The following is a 12,578-nucleotide window of genomic DNA, read 5'->3' on the forward strand; positions in this document are numbered from 1 at the left end:
GAGAGAGAGGGAAAAAGAGAGAGGGAAGGAATCTTAAGTAGGCTCCACACTCAGTGTGGAGCCCAATGCTCAATCCCATGACCCCAGGATCATGACCTGAACCAAAATCAAGAGTTGACACTCAACCGAATAAGCAACCCAGGCTCTCCTATAAGTACTCATTTTATTTTTTACAAAATATTTATCTAGTATGTAAATTTTTAAAAGCCACTAGAAATAGAAATGGACTTTAACATCAACTGAAATCTAAATTTTTATTTCGGATTTAAAAAACCCCCCACTATTTCCAGATCTTACCAACTTTCCACTAATGTCCCTTTTCTGTTTCAAATCCAATCCACGATACCATATTACATTGAGTTGCCATGTCTCCTTAGTTCCTCCGGTCTAAGTTTCTCCATATTCTCTTATTTTTCATGACCTTGATAGGTATGAACACGTTCTATATAGATGTCTTTTAGTTTGTGTTTGTCTGATGTTTTTTCATGATCCAACTGGGTTAATGGGTATGTGGAAAGAATACCCCTGAAGGGAAGAGTCCCTTTGATTACATCATGCCGGGAGGCATGTGGTACCTACATGCCAGCACTCATGATGTTGACCCTGGTCACTTGGTGAAATCAGTGTTTGCCACGTTTCTCCCCTGTAAGGTTGCTTTGTTTGCCCTTTTCATACTCTATTTGCTGGAGTTGAGACATGAAGTCCAGCCCACGCTCAACCGAGGACTGGCATGTTCCACTTCCTGGAGCACAGAGTCTACATATATTATTTGGAATTCTTCTGTATAAAAGATTTCTCTTTAAAAAAAAAAAGATTTCTCTTTTCCCTTAACTGTTTTAGAAAATATATTTTATCTCATATGTAGGCATCCTAGAAAAAGACTTAGTTGTGCCTGTTTTTGAACCTGGTCAATGAACATTTGTTATTTACTATGCACTCTCTTGCACGTGTCTCCCGCACTCATGTGCTGGGTCACAGACTGTGTGTCCTATTCCAATGTGCAAGATGATGCCACAGTTTTCCAAAGTGGTTCATATCAGTGTGTGTTCTCACCAGCAAGTGTGTAATAGTTCCTACTGTGCCACGGCCTCATCAACACCTACTATTGAGTCTTCCTCATGTTTCCTGATGGGTGTAAAAGAATATCTCATTATGAACTAATTTGATGTTTTGTTACTAATGAGCATCTTTTCAAGTTTAGTCTCCATTTCTACATTATGTTCTAAAAAATGGCTGTTAATATCTTTTGCCCATTATTTTGTAAGTTATCTTTCTTCCTTCTGATGTACGGGAATTCCCTATATTACCTGGGTCCTTTGAAAGATACATCTATATCAGAGTAACATAGATCATGAGAAAGATATATCTCCTTTGTAGGATGTATCTGTATCTTTGTCCCTTTTGTGGGCTTGTCTTTCCATTCTGTCACATAAAGAACAAAAGTTCTTACTGCAACATAGGCAAATTTTTTTAATGTTTATTTATTTTTGAGAGAGACAGAGCACTAGTAGGGGGAGAGGGCAGAGAGAGAGGGGCCCAGAATCCAAAGCAGGCTCAAGGCTCCGCACTATCAGCACAGAGCATGATGTGGGGCTCAAACCTACGAGCCACAGATAATGATGATGTGATCCAAAGTCAGATAGTTAACTGACTGAGCCACCATTTTCTTTAGGATTAGAATTTTAAATGTCTTGGGGCTCCTGGGTGGCTCAGTCAGTTAAGTGTCTGACTTCAGCTCAGGTCTTGATCCCGAGGATTATGGGTTCAAGACCCATGTTGGGGCTCTGGGCTGGCAGCTTAGATCCTGGAGCCTGCTTCAGATTCTATGTCTCTCTCTCTCTCTCTCTGCCCCTCCCCGCTTGCACTCTGTCTCTCTCAAAACGAAACATTTAGGAACTTGAGGGTGTTATGCTCAATGAAATAAGTCAGGCAGAGAAGGACAGATACCATATGTTTGCACATATAGGTGGATTAGGAGGAACTTAACGGAGGACCATGGGGGAGGAGAAGGGGAAAAATAGTGGGGGAGAGGGAGGGAGGCAAACCATGAGAGACTCTTGAATGCTGAGAACAAAAATGAGGGCCGAGGGGGGTGGGAGAGAGGGGAAGGGGGGTGATGGGCATGGAGGAGGGCACTTGTGTGGATGAGCGCTGGGTGTTATATGGAAACCAACTTGACAATAAACCATTTTTTAAAAAATTTTGTATCTCCAACACCTTAAAGGAAAATAAAAGGTATATGAAACATTAAAAAAACCCCAAACTTTAAAGGTCTTAAAAGAAGCCTTCCTCTGCCCAACCTAAGGCCATAGTGGTATTTTCTTAAAATACTTTTTCTAAAAATTTAATTTTTTTTTAAAACTTTAAGAAAGTTTTTTACCTTTTGTATTTATTTAGACTTGATTTTTGTGACATATGTGCAAATGTATTGGTTTTCAGTATTAAAAACTCCCATTATGTTGGACTTCCCAGTGAGATGATGGGAAAATGATGCTGGCAGTCTCAAATCTCTTTATAAGCAGTTAGCACTCACCCCTCTGCCCGATCTTGTCCTGAACCAGAGGAGGACTCTGAGTGCCAGTAACCTACAGAGATCTGAGCAACATTCACAGAAACGGTCACAACTGAGACTTGAGTTCTTCAAAGCACTAGCGTACGCAGTACTTAGTGCAGGTGATTGTCAAGAATTGTGGTTTTTTGGTTTTTGGGAGGAGTAGAGACAGATTCTTAAGCAGCCTCCACACCCGACTCTTTAGATCTTACTTCACCAGTGAGATCATGACCTGAGCCGAAACCAAGGGCGGGACGCTTAACCAACAGAGTCACCCAGGAGCCCTAAAAACCAAAGAGTTTTCATTACGTTGACCAAAATTAAAAAAACAATTTTTAATGTTTTTATTTATTTTTGAGAGAGAGACGGAGCATGAGCAGGTGAGGGGCAGGGCAAGAGGGAGACATAGGATCCAAAGCAGGCTCCAGGCTGGGAGCAGTCAGCAGAGCCCAACGTGGGGCTCGGACCCACGAACTGCAAGACCATGACCTGAGCCAAAGTTGGACACTTAACTGACTGAGCCACCCAGGCGCCCCTTTTTAAAAAGTTTTTTAATGTTTTTATGCATAAAACTTCTTCACACTTGATTTAAGTCCTGGCGAACAGAAACATCTCCAAACAGCAAAATAAATTTGCCCCCACGGAGAAATGGGGAAACCGGTGTTATTCTAAAGCAGGACCCTCTTTATACTCCGAGCAGCCACACGGTAGTGGACTAAAATAGTGAAAAGTTACAAATGAGTAATTAAAGGCAAAATCTGCCCCCAAACCATGGCAACCACTCTACCTCTAGTAAAAAAACAAGGCAAACAGTTCTTTAATACTTCCTCACTTTATTTTTTAAATTTTAATGTTTTTTATTTATTTCTGAGAGAGACAGCGTAAGCAGGGGAGGTCAGACAGAGGGACACACAGAATCCGAAATAGGTTCCAGGCTCTGAGCTGTCAGCACAGAGCCCGACGTGGGGCGCGAACCCATGAACTGTGAGATCATGACCTGAGCCAAAGTTGGACACTTAACCGACTGAGCCACCCAGGTGCCCCTAATACTTCCTCACTTTATTAACAGGGTACTTATATATCTAAACATTTACTGTAAGTTTTCAGAGATATTTAAACTCTGAATTAACTTTCCATAATTAAGTTTCTTTAGGCACATCGGTTTGTATTTTATAGAAAACACGTATCTTTAGGTCACGGATAGGAAAGAGTACACCTTACAAATGTTACAAAGATGAATCCAAATCTCAGTGAACCTGAACCTCTCTCCCAAACCACAACCACTCGTTGAAATATTTAATGAGAAGAGAGACCCAAAACAATGGTTTAAACATAACACTGAGAGATTCTGGTGATTAAGAAATCCCTGAAAGAGTAGTAAGCCATGATTACTGGAAAGCTCAGAACACTAGCAAGGCAAAGTATTTAAGAGAAGGCCACAAACTGTCTTTTCCTACAAGGAGCTAGGAACTAAGGACGTCAGTTAGTAATGCATTGGAATGGCATTGCCTAGTGCGAGTGCTGCGCAGAAACTCCAGGTCACCTCTTCTTTATTATTTTGGATAAGCTTCCACTATCATCGCATGGCCCTGTAAGGGAGGGAGGGAAAAAAAAAGTTCCATTAAAGCAATGGAAGGCAAGGAATCCAGCCAGTCCTGGTCCTGCTTCTCAAACACCGTGTGTTGCTTTCAAACACGGGCAAGGGGAGTGCGGCCACTGGCATCAACTGGGTGGAGATCATGCTAAACATCCTACAACACAGAACACAACCCCCTATAACAAATGATTATCTGGCCCCAAATGTTAATAGAAACAACGCTGAGACCCTATACTCTAAATCCAGAATGCCAGATTCTTCCTCTAATTGCCCAGTCACATTTGCATCACTTATTTGGCGCTTGATGAAACAATGCCAAGTTTTATCTATTTTCTAAGTACATCATCTCCTCTCTCCTTCACCATACTGTAAACTTCTAGAAGAAAGGTACTGGGTGGTGTTCTTCGTTCATTCACAAAAGCATCCAATACTGGGTTTTACTCCATGTGCTAGGTGAACGGTCAGGGAGCACACTCTAGAAACCACAAGCCACTAACCCGCGTGGACTGCCCACTCCGCACAATACTGCGCACTGGCTATCTCTCTCAGGTAAGCCCGGCACAGACAGACAGGAGGGCGGCTCCAGTCCTGACCATGGCTTTCCCTAGACGAAGTTACACAGACTGAAAAGCACGTTTCATCATGAAGTCTGAAATACTCCAACTTACAAATAACTGACCCGTTGTTTCTTCAAAGCTTCTAAGACAAGCCGTAAAGGCTTTTAAATGCAAGATGTTTAAACTTTTATATAGCTTATTTATCTTGATCAGCAACAGACAGTTTCTGTAATCTGGAGGAAAACCAAATCTGCTTCCATCAGGATTGGGGAAAAAAAAGATGATTATCAGCCCTCCTTCTGGATTTTATTCCCAGAGTGAAATGCTGTAGCAGGTAAGAAGTTGTGTTTATAATGCAAGTAAGGCCAATGAAAGAAATCTGCAGAATAGCAAATTACCCCCAAATAAATAGCAATAAGTTATCCAGAGGTAAATCAGTTCTCCAATTAAGGTATAATTCCGTTTTTAGAAAGGATAATTTACTTCTTGGAGAGATTTTATAGATATGGCCTCATGGTGACTAGATGAGTAAAATTTTATTTAAAAAGAATATCTCAAAATGTTAATAATGATAGTGTCTTCTGAGGGAATTACAGGTGACTAATTAAAAAAAATTTTTAAGTTTATTTATTTTGAGACAGAGACAAGTGGGGGAGGGGCAGAGAGACAGAGAGACAGAGTCCCAAGCAGGCTCTGCATTCAGCACAGAGCCCGATGTGGGGCTTGAACCCATGAAACCATACCATGACCTGAGCTGAGACTAAGAGTTGGATGCTTAACTGACTGAGCCACCCAGGCGCCCTGCCTCTAATTTTTTCCTATACACTTTCTGTATATAAAAACATAATGAGCCTGTATTCCTTTTAAAAATAAAAAAATATATAAACATTATTATAGGAACAGAAACAGCTCGTGTTGAAAAACCATCTTCCCTCCAAAGTACGATCAAGAATTAGAGTTGCACCCTCTCCCCGCAAAAAGGCTGCTTTTTTCCTAGTTGTCTGTCATCAGAAACACTGCTCTGAGGCTGTTGTGAAGTTAACTAAAGGAACCGTGCTTGGAAGGAGCTGGTTTGGTTTCCAAGAAAACGGCTTTCCCGAAGCGCCTCTGCAGCTGCTGTGACATACCTGTCCACCGGCGGCACAGGCGGCCACCAAGCCATACTGGCCTCCCTCCTTCCGTAACCTGTTGGCAGCTGCCATGACCAGCCGGCAGCCCGTAGCTCCAAATGGGTGTCCCAGGGACAGCGATCCGCCCCAGTTGTTAAACTTCTCCAAAGGAGGTGACCCAACCTGGCTCCCACAAAAACAGACACAAACATAACGATGAGTTTACTTAAGTATTAAGCTGGACTCCTAGCAAGAAGAAGGTAACAGAGATAGAGAAAATTACTAACTTGAGACACATCGCATATTATTTTATTGTAAAGAAAGAAATTCTAGGTCAACTCTGAAAGACACGGTCTATTTATTTTCATCTACCACCAGAACCGGAAGAACAAAAGACAACATAGAGTTTTAGTTTCGTTTTTTCTAAAGATTCCCAGGAACTATTTTCCAACTAAGAAATAAATGCATTTTATTAAAACAGAAATATCTTCATAAAAAGGAACAGCTTTCCCCTTCATATTTTTGTCATCAGCCCAAATATTACTGTGCTTTGGAAATTCAAGGATACTTTTAATCACTTACCTTAGTTTTTCTACCCATGTAGTTTTGTGCAAACCAATCAGAATCCATGGCTTTTAAATTAGCCAAAATCTGACCCTACAAGGGAAAGGACCTTGTTATTAATGTCCCTTGACATTAAAGTTGAGCAAATCTTTAAATCAGTTTTCAGTGACATTTTCCTAAGGAAACATTTGCTTCTTTTGAAGGGCGTCTAAGAGACCACTGCAAAAGGTGTCTTCAAAACTGCGCCACTGGATTCCTCACACTTATGTCCCTTCCAATAGTGTAGGTCAGTACTTCAAATATAAAGCTCTACTCGTGTTTTAGTGCTATCATAAAACACACTTGGATCTCCCAAACACGGACTACATTTTTTATGATTACAGTCCTTTGATATGTTTCTAAGTGACTTACGGAGAATGCTTCATGAAATTCAAAAGCATCAATATCAGTCATTGTTAATCCTGCCTTTTCCAGAACTTTTGGAGTAGCATATGTTGGTCTAAAAAGAAGAAATAATGTGTTACAACTTTAATTTTTAAATCTAAGAACTCCTTATTCTCTAAGGTGAGTTTTAAATAAGGTATTATAATGCCCTCCACTCATTCACTGGTTCTTCTGTACAAATATTAAGTGCTGGGGACACAACAGTGAACTAAACAGACGTAGCCTCGGTCCTTATGAAGTTTATATTCTAGAGTCAGGGATATAGCTAATAAACAAACTATGAAAGAGGAGGACAGACAAATAATGTGAAGAACTAGAAAAATACAGGGCACACAAGGGCAGAACATAAGGAAGAGCATGGCTAGTCTGAAGGACAGAGCTGTGAGGGATGGGAAGACAGTCCAAACACTAGGAGGCTTTTATAAAAGCCTATTACAGAGACTGTAGCAATATGAAGAAATGCTTATGACACCTTAATGAAAAAAATACATTATATACATGTGTATGTATATATATACATATAAATGTAGAAATTTATTAAAAAAAAGGAAAAAAATTTAAAACTATAAAATGATATACCAACATAAAGGATCATTTTTAAGAATCCAATACACAAAACAATTATGAACTCAGAACTTAATGTACTTTGAAATCTTTAAATAAATGTGGGTAATCAAATACTTCTAACTATAGTCCAAGGACATTTCTACACTGCTACCTACCCAAGTAAAAGTTGATCTTTTGGATCCTGAGACACATACACAAAATCCCTAGGTAAAAAACAGAGGGGTTAGTTCCAATAAAAAATTAAAGAAACCGAGGTGGCAATTTATTTGAACATTTACTTCACCTCAAATAGGCCTTTGGCTTATAGCCCATGGCCAGAGCTTTCTCCTCTGCCATGATCAGCATTGCAGATGCACCATCAGTCTGCAATGTGAAGCAGAAAAATAATGTTAAATTCTTCAGCCTTTCTGGAAGTCTCTGTACAACCAATTTCTATGTAGTGTTCCTGAATCTATCAACTAATTACACTGTCCAGAGAGATTTTATAAAACAAAACTATTTTCATTTTATCCACAATTAATAGGCAATGCATATATACACATGAACCCCATTTTTTTTAAGGAAGAGGGTAGAAGAACCTGCTCAAAAGTACCATAATTTTAAACAGTACCATAATTATCAAAATGGACAAAGAGAATAGCTAACTTCAGAAGTATGTATTCATAATAAACCTAAGCCAAAAGATTTTTGCTTTTGGCACAGAAGATGAGAAATCTTAAGAATTAAACGATCTCTCATTTACTTACTTATTTTTACATTTTATGGACTGTTTCTGAGCTGTTTCCTGCCTGTGGAAGGAAACACAGGCTTCGAGGGGATCCGGAAGAAACAGGAAGGCAGCTGAGCATATCAGAACCATGGTCTTTCCTCTCTGGACACACCCCATATACTTTTTTCCAACTGACAAATCAAGAAGTTGAGAGACAAAGAGCTACCACTGAAAATAAGCTCTATACCATGACTTTATTAAAAGAAAGCTCAAAAAAAAGGAAAAATAACCCCAAACCCACTACTTTAGAGTTTGCAACACGAGAACAATTTCTACCACATTCTATGATTTTTAACTCAGTAACCCTGAAGGCACTACAGAGCTAAGGTCTGGAAACAGAGGTGAGACTAAAGATCATAAATGGTTTATGGACACTACATTAATATGTTCAATGGGCCATTGTGCAAAGTTGCAACGAAGGTGGTGTGTCCACACGCTTCCCAAAGCCCACATGTCTGTGACATGCTGCCTCTGATGATGTGCATGTGTGACCTTCAGTGATGACACCTGCCCCTTTAGCACATCCCAGAGTAACCAAGGGAGTTCAGGGCCGGCAAGAGTACAGCCCACCCTGTACAGCCCCATCATTCATTGTGGTTGTGGGAATGATTCTCTAACCAGTTCTTCACCGCTCACACCTAACATCCTGCTGGGACCATTCCAGGCACCCCTCCCCGAGCCCAAGAGTGGGCATTCAGTAGTCACTTACCAAGGTCAAATACATCAACACATACCCATGTCTCCACACAGTGTATGCAAGTAAGGAAGCTATATTGTAAAAGAAACGCTGACCAGCTAAGACTCTACCCAGAAGACTATACCCCAAGGTGGCAGGAGAAAGAAACCACATCTTCTGAACAGAAACAGAATCAAAAGGGATGTTTACTTAAGGAGAAGCCAAGAAAACAAGGAAGGATATGAAGCTAGATGCTGATAAATAAAACCACCACCACAAGAAATGAGTGTAGATATATTGATTCTATATGTTTACAGGAAAATGCTTATAGAAATTGCTTATAGTAACATACCATTATAGAGCATCATTTTCTAACAGGCTGAGGTAAAAGATATCTTGTCACCCTCTCTGCCAACTTTCCACGTCATACAACTCCTCAAATTCACATCCTATGCTCCAACCAAGCTTCCCCCCGAAGAAACCCCTGTTCTCATACCTCTTTGCTGTTCCCCTTGCTTAGAAAGCATTTATTACACTTCTTGAACTGGCCTGTACCTTTCCTTCAAGATTCGCTGCTCAAATGCTACCTCCTCTACGGAGCCTCTCTGACTCCTCCCCTCTGTGTGTCTTCTTGTTTAGGCTTGCTCACAACCACCCGCACACCTTCTCCTGGCTTTACAATCACTGGCCTTTCTACCCCCAGGGCCTAGCACAGCTAATCAAAGTTTCCTGCCTGGTTAAATGCCTGAAGAGAACAGCTTTTTTTTTTTCTCCTTAGTTTATTGTCAAGCTGGTTTCCATAGAACACCCAGTGCTCATCCCAACAAGTGCCCTCCTCCAGGTCCATCACCTCCTTCTCCTCCCCCCGCCCCATCAGCCCTCAGTTTGTTCTCAGCATTCAAGAGCCTCTCATGGTCTGCCTCCCTCCCTCTCCCCAACTATTTTTCCCCTTCTTCTCCTGCATCGTCTTCCATTAACTTCCTCCTAGTCCACCTATATGTGCAAACACTTCTCTGCCTGACTTATTTCACTCAGCATAACACCCTCTAGTTCCATCCATGTTGCTACACGTGGCCAGATTTCATTCTTTCTCATTGCCGTGGAGTATTCCATTGTATAGATAAACCACATCTTCTGGATCCATTCGTCCGTGGCCAGATTTCATTCTTTCTCATTGCCGTGGAGTATTCCATTGTATAGATAAACCACATCTTCTGGATCCATTCGTCCGTTGATGGACATTTAGGCTCTTTCCATGATTTACCTATTGTTGAGAGTGCTGCTGTGAACATTGGGGTCCATGTGCCCCTGTGCATCAGCACTCCTGTATCCCTTGGGTAAATTCCTAGCGGTGCTATTGCTGGGTCATAGGGGAGTTCTGTTGTTAATTTTTTGAGGAATCTCCACACTGTTTTCCAGAGGGGCTGCACCAGTTTACATTCTCACCAACAGTGTAGGAAAGTGCCCGTTTCTCCACATCCTCACCAGCAGCTAGAGAACAGCTTTTTGTACCAGAATGGTGGCTAGATTAGGGGACTCCAAAGGCCTTAAAACTAGGATTCTATTTTTTAAAAATAATTCCATTTTAGTATTATTTTTATAACGGATAACTAAAGTTTTGCCCCTTATTGATAATACATACAAATAGATCTACTGAGTGGCCACAAGACAAAAGTCACTCATAAACCCAGAGCACACAGTTACCAGGAAAGAAGAATTTGCAGCCGTCACTGTCCCATAGGGCTTGATGAACGCAGGTTTTAGCTTGGCCATCTGCTCCAGAGACGAAGGACGAATGCCATTATCTTTGGTAACCGTATCTTTCCCTTAAAAAACATGAACTTTTTAACTCTAAGGAAGCACAAGCTTTATAGATCTTCTCTAGAGAAATAGGTTTTAAAAACTGTAAGAACAAATGAAATGTAAATCATAGCTATTTACTAAAAAAGAAAGTCTTTTACAGTTATCAAGATGTCATCGAATTTTAAACTACGCTTTTTTTTAAAGTAATCTGTACACCCAACATGTGTCTCGAACCTACAACCCCGAGATCAAGAGTCACATGCTCTCCCAACTGAGCCAGGCAGGCCCCCTGAACTATGCTTTGAAGACATATGGGAAATGAACAACATGATCTAACAAAAGGATACCCTACTTTCTTAAGATATTTATTCACATTTGGCTTCTCTTCTATTCAGAAATATGAAGAATTTTTAAAATGGACATCTATATAGAAACTAAAATATAGCAGGAAGATTCTCACAAAAACTTTTTTTTTTTTTTCATTTTTATGTCTTTGAGAGAGAGACAGAGAGCAAGCGGGGGAGGGGCAAAGGGAGAAGGAGACACAGAATCAGAAGCAGGCTCCAGGCTCTGAGCTGTCAGCAGAGAGACCGATGCGGGACTCGAACCCACGGAACGTGAGATCATGACCTGAGCCGAAGTCGGCCGCTCAACCGACTGAGCCACCCAGGTGCCCCAAAACTTCTCTTTTTTAAAATGTTGTGGGGCACCTGGGTGGCTCAGTTCATTCTGTGTCTGACTCTTGGTTTCGGCTCTGGTCATGCTCACTGTTGTGAGATCAAGCCCCGCCCCTTGGGCTCTTCTGCGCTGGTGGTGTAGAGTCAGTTTGGGATTCTCTCTTTCTCTCTTCCCTCTCTGGGCCCCTCCCCAACTTGGGCACACACTCTCTCTCTCAAAATAAACAAACAAGCATTTAAAAGAATAAAATGTTGATCTGTTACAACATAAACTGAACCTTGAGTCCATGTTTAAAAGTGAGTATTCTGGACACAGAACCAACATACTTATTGAAAAGTCATTTGGGGCTTTGGGAGTTTCAGAAGCGATTCAAGACTCCCTAACAAGCAGCACGAAGCATACTCCTTTACAAAGCTGAGGAAGCCATTTTACCTGGTACTTTGAAGGGCACCACATCAGACAGGAGTCCTTCATCCTGCGCCTTTTTGGCCAGGCTGTGAGAGCGCAGCGCGTACTCATCCTGGTCCAGCCGAGAAACAGCAAAGGCGGCGGCCAGTCGGTCTGCAGAGTGGCCCATGGTCTCACTGGTGGAGAACTCGGCCACTGCAGGGAGCTGGGGAAGGGGACACACAGGATCAGGTATACTGTCACAGGTGCTATACCATCCCCAGGGTTATCTGGGAAAGTCAAGACCAAGACAGAAGCTTTTTGTGAGCAGGGCATCTCTAAGGAGGGCTTACAAATTCTCATTTTCTAAGCACGATTTTTTCCCCCATCTTGAATGAATAATTAACCTTCCCCTGTAATTAGCAGAATCTACAAATGAGCATAAGTGACCCCATGCTATTTTGCCCAATGCTGTGTCTTTGCGGGGGGATGCTTTGGAAACACAGGTCTTTACGTGAGAGTTCACAAGTCTTACCTCAGGTGACAGGAAATTCAATCTGAATTTAGAGAGTAAAGACAGTCGCTGACCCAGAGTCTTGGCCTTATTGAGATCAAGCATCATCTTCCTCATTTTCCTTGAATGACGAATAGGGACATCAGACATTAACTCTACGCCACCTGCCACGACCACATCACACTGCCCAGAAGCGATCAAGCCAACACCTACAGGGCACAGGTTACAGGTACGTGAACACCTTTTGCAGAAATGCTCAGACCACTGACAACTGAAGCTTCTAAATTCTTGTTGTATGACCATTACCAGCATTGTATAACATGCGTAATTAAGCTTTTCATTTTCTCAGAGGGATAAAGATC

The 12,578-nt window shown here is 41.4% G+C and overlaps 1 protein-coding gene across 3 annotated transcripts in view; it reads right to left on the minus strand.

Annotated features, from left to right (window-relative positions):
- Positions 1-3,364: 3,364 nt before the first annotated feature.
- Positions 3,365-12,578, minus strand: part of HADHB (hydroxyacyl-CoA dehydrogenase trifunctional multienzyme complex subunit beta) — a 37,931-nt gene continuing 28,717 nt past the window's right edge. For all 3 annotated transcript variants that reach the window (XM_077774190.1, XM_077774191.1, XM_077774192.1), the window contains exons 8-16: positions 12,238-12,425; positions 11,748-11,928; positions 10,539-10,660; positions 7,673-7,752; positions 7,545-7,592; positions 6,790-6,877; positions 6,397-6,471; positions 5,833-5,997; positions 3,365-4,140 (exon numbers count right to left, since the gene is read on the minus strand). In XM_077774190.1, coding sequence (XP_077630316.1) covers positions 4,105-4,140; positions 5,833-5,997; positions 6,397-6,471; positions 6,790-6,877; positions 7,545-7,592; positions 7,673-7,752; positions 10,539-10,660; positions 11,748-11,928; positions 12,238-12,425 — 983 coding nt within the window. In that variant the 3' untranslated portion in view covers positions 3,365-4,104. The remainder of the gene's footprint in view (positions 4,141-5,832; positions 5,998-6,396; positions 6,472-6,789; positions 6,878-7,544; positions 7,593-7,672; positions 7,753-10,538; positions 10,661-11,747; positions 11,929-12,237; positions 12,426-12,578) is intronic.

The sequence above is a fragment of the Crocuta crocuta genome, unplaced genomic scaffold, assembly GCF_008692635.1.
Source record: "Crocuta crocuta isolate KB4526 unplaced genomic scaffold, BGI_CrCroc_1.0 scaffold246, whole genome shotgun sequence".
Classification (NCBI taxonomy): domain Eukaryota; kingdom Metazoa; phylum Chordata; class Mammalia; order Carnivora; family Hyaenidae; genus Crocuta; species Crocuta crocuta.